Source organism: Gekko japonicus, unplaced genomic scaffold (assembly GCF_001447785.1).
Source record: "Gekko japonicus isolate JY-2015 unplaced genomic scaffold, Gekko_japonicus_V1.1 scaffold6982, whole genome shotgun sequence".
NCBI classification, from domain to species: domain Eukaryota; kingdom Metazoa; phylum Chordata; class Lepidosauria; order Squamata; family Gekkonidae; genus Gekko; species Gekko japonicus.
The window spans coordinates 5,125-8,991 of NW_015171100.1; the positions used below are offsets into that span (position 1 = coordinate 5,125).

A 3,867-nucleotide genomic window follows, 5' to 3' on the forward strand; every position below is an offset into this window, starting at 1 on the left:
TTCTGGACCTGCCCTCTGGAAGAAAGAACAGCTTCTGCTCTGGCACCAGCCCTTTTGTTCCCCAGCCCTCTTCTTCCCTATTGGTCAATTTTGGCTCCAGAACCTCTCAGGGGCTTCTGGGAGTTGTAGGCCCAGCCTCAACTACTGCTAGCCAGGATCCCTGGGCCTAGTAGGCCTCTGGTGGCACAGCCCAGATCATGACACCCCCGTTACATTTGACAGAGTCAAGGATGGCGGAACTCGGGCGGGATCACCTTTTGAACCTTTGTCTTTACTCTGTGTGCATGTGAGTCTGTTTGTACAGAGTTCCTGACCAATCTTCCTCGTCATAGAGTCCAGAGTCGTGGATAGGAGCGCGGACTGTAATCTGGGAGAACCGGGTTTGATTTCCCACTCCTCCCCATGCAGCTGCTGGTGTGACCTTGGGCCACTCCCGAGTTCTCTCAGAGCTGTTCTCTCAAGGGCAGTCCTCAAAAGAGCTCTCTCAGAGCCCAAGGATGGCGGAACTCGGGCGGGATCACGTTTTGAACCTTTGTCTTTACTCTGTGCGCATGTGAGTCTGTTTGTACAAAGTTCCTGACCAATCTGCCTTGTGATAGAGTCCGGTGTAGTGGATAGGAGCACAGACTGTAATCTGGGAGAACCAGGTTTGATTCCCCACTCCTCCCCACGCAGCTGCTGGTATGACCTTGGGAAAACTAGCAGTGGGGCCAGGACATTAGAAGCCCTCCCATTGTTGCCCCCCCCAAGCACCAAGAAGACAGAGCATCACTTGCCCCAGAGTCCCTATCTATCTATATATAATATATCCAATCTCTTCTTCTTCTTCTACCCTGTCATTTAGCTGCAGAGGGTAGCCATGTTGCTCTGCAGCGGAACAGCTAGGTTTGAGTCCAGGCGTACCCTTAGAGACCCAACGAGAGTTTCAGAACATCAATCAGAACTCCCTTGTCAGCAGGGCTCATTTCCTGCCGGAGCGCACTTTTAAGTCCAGGCGCACCCTTAGAGACCCAACAAGAGTTTCAGGGCATCAGTCAGAACTCCCTTGTCAGCAGGGGTCATTTCCTGCAGGAGCGCACAGGAGCGGAGCTCCGGCAGTAAATAGCCCAAGGGGTGGGCACATGCAACAAGCCCCACCCCCTGCTCCCAGCAGCCCTCAGTCAGCAAGAAGCAGCCAGGTAAGTTGCAGAGCGGCCAAAAATACCAGGTGCCATCAGGAGGTCCAGCAGTGGGGCCAGGACACCGGAAGCCCTCCCACTCTCCCCCCCCGCCCCCAGCACCAAGAATACAGAGCATCACCTGCCCCAGACCAAGAGTTCCTGTCTATACCTTGTGGCTAAGAGCCACTGATGGACCTCTGCTCCATATGCTTATCTAATTCCCTCTGGAAGCCGTCCATGCTTGTAGCCGCCACCCCCTCCCGTGGCAGTGAATTCCATGTGTCAATCACTCTTTGGGTGAAGAAGGACTTCCTTTTACCTGTTCTCACCCGACTGCTCAGCAATCTCATGGAGCGCCCACGAGTTCTTGTCTTGTGAGAAAGGGAGAAAAGGACTTCTTTCCCGACCTGCTCTATCCCGTGCAGAATCTTATAAACCTCGATCCTGTCACCCCTCGGCCGTCGTTTCTCCAAGCTAAGGAGCCCCACCCAAGCCCCACTAGGGGTCGCCAGAAGTCAATCATGACTTCCGGGCAGGCACACACACAAATATCAAAAAGAGAGAGAAGGGGTGGGGGGCACTCTCCCATCTTCCACCGCAACCGTGTGGTGTCTTTTCTTTAACGTCCGCCCACCTATTTTGTGATGATGGGCGTCCTGACCATCTATACCTCGTACAAGGAGAAGAGCATCTTCCTGGTGGCGCATCGGAAAGACCCGGCAGGGATGGACCCCGACGACATCTGGCAGCTCTCCTCGAGCCTGAAGAGGTACGGCCGTCTCCACTCTCCGCTGCCAAGCCTTCCCCCTCTCCGCTGACCCAGCCGAGTCCCTTCCTTGCGACACCCCCCTCCCACCTTCTGCCTGGGGTATAAGGACTCCGGAATCTCGGTTCCAACTCGTATCTGACGAAGGGAGCTTTGACTCTCGAAAACCAAGACCCCAGAGAATCTTGTCCATTTCTCAGGTGCCACTGGGCCCGAATCCAGCGCTCTCTCTCTCTCTCGCTCTCTCTCTCTCTCTCTCTGTTCTCTCTGTCTCTTTCTCTCTCTGTCTCTGTCTCTCTCTCTGTGTTCTCTCTCTGTCTCTGTTCTCTGTCTCTCTCTCTGTTCTCTCTCTTTGTCTCTGTCTCTGTTCTCTCTCCGTCTCTGTTCTCTCTCTGTCTCTGTTCTGTCTCTGTCTCTCTCTCTCTTTGTCTCTGTCTCTGTTCTCTCTCTGTCTCTGTTCTCTCTCTGTCTCTGTTCTCTCTCTGTCTCTGTTCTCTCTCTGTCTCTGTTCTCTCTCTGTCTCTGTTCTCTCTCTGTCTCTGTTCTCTCTCTGTCTCTGTTCTCTCTCTGTCTCTGTTCTCTCTCTGTCTCTGTTCTCTCTCTGTCTCTGTTCTCTCTCTGTCTCTGTTCTCTCTCTGTCTCTGTTCTCTCTCTGTCTCTGTTCTCTCTCTGTCTCTGTTCTCTCTCTGTCTCTGTTCTCTCTCTGTCTCTGTTCTCTCTCTGTCTCTGTTCTCTCTCTGTCTCTGTTCTCTCTCTGTCTCTGTTCTCTCTCTGTCTCTGTTCTCTCTCTGTCTCTGTTCTCTCTCTGTCTCTGTTCTCTCTCTGTCTCTGTTCTCTCTCTGTCTCTGTTCTCTCTCTGTCTCTGTTCTCTCTCTGTCTCTGTTCTCTCTCTGTCTCTGTTCTCTCTCTGTCTCTGTTCTCTCTCTGTCTCTGTTCTCTCTCTGTCTCTGTTCTCTCTCTGTCTCTGTTCTCTCTCTGTCTCTGTTCTCTCTCTGTCTCTGTTCTCTCTCTGTCTCTGTTCTCTCTCTGTCTCTGTTCTCTCTCTGTCTCTGTTCTCTCTCTGTCTCTGTTCTCTCTCTGTCTCTGTTCTCTCTCTGTCTCTGTTCTCTCTCTGTCTCTGTTCTCTCTCTGTCTCTGTTCTCTCTCTGTCTCTGTTCTCTCTCTGTCTCTGTTCTCTCTCTGTCTCTGTTCTCTCTCTGTCTCTGTTCTCTCTCTGTCTCTGTTCTCTCTCTGTCTCTGTTCTCTCTCTGTCTCTGTTCTCTCTCTGTCTCTGTTCTCTCTCTGTCTCTGTTCTCTCTCTGTCTCTGTTCTCTCTCTGTCTCTGTTCTCTCTCTGTCTCTGTTCTCTCTCTGTCTCTGTTCTCTCTCTGTCTCTGTTCTCTCTCTGTCTCTGTTCTCTCTCTGTCTCTGTTCTCTCTCTGTCTCTGTTCTCTCTCTGTCTCTGTTCTCTCTCTGTCTCTGTTCTCTCTCTGTCTCTGTTCTCTCTCTGTCTCTGTTCTCTCTCTGTCTCTGTTCTCTCTCTGTCTCTGTTCTCTCTCTGTCTCTGTTCTCTCTCTGTCTCTGTTCTCTCTCTGTCTCTGTTCTCTCTCTGTCTCTGTTCTCTCTCTGTCTCTGTTCTCTCTCTGTCTCTGTTCTCTCTCTGTCTCTGTTCTCTCTCTGTCTCTGTTCTCTCTCTGTCTCTGTTCTCTCTCTGTCTCTGTTCTCTCTCTGTCTCTGTTCTCTCTCTGTCTCTGTTCTCTCTCTGTCTCTGTTCTCTCTCTGTCTCTGTTCTCTCTCTGTCTCTGTTCTCTCTCTGTCTCTGTTCTCTCTCTGTCTCAGAGCTGTTCTTGAAAAAGAGCCGTTTCTGTCAAGAGCTCTCTCAGCCCCGCCTACCTCACAGGGTGTCTGTTGTGGGGAGGGGAAGGGAGAGGAGTTTGTAAGCCGCTCTGAGACACCTTCGGGT

General features: G+C 51.8%; 1 protein-coding gene across 1 annotated transcript in view; it reads left to right on the forward strand.

Annotated features, from left to right (window-relative positions):
• Window positions 1-1,978, forward strand: part of SPCS2 (signal peptidase complex subunit 2) — a gene marked incomplete at its 5' end in the record, with an annotated part of 5,717 nt that extends 3,739 nt beyond the window's left edge. Inside the window, 1 exon segment of the mRNA XM_015419081.1 lies at window positions 1,795-1,978. Within this exon segment, the coding sequence (XP_015274567.1) occupies window positions 1,795-1,978 (184 nt within the window).
• Window positions 1,979-3,867: the final 1,889 nt, after the last annotated feature.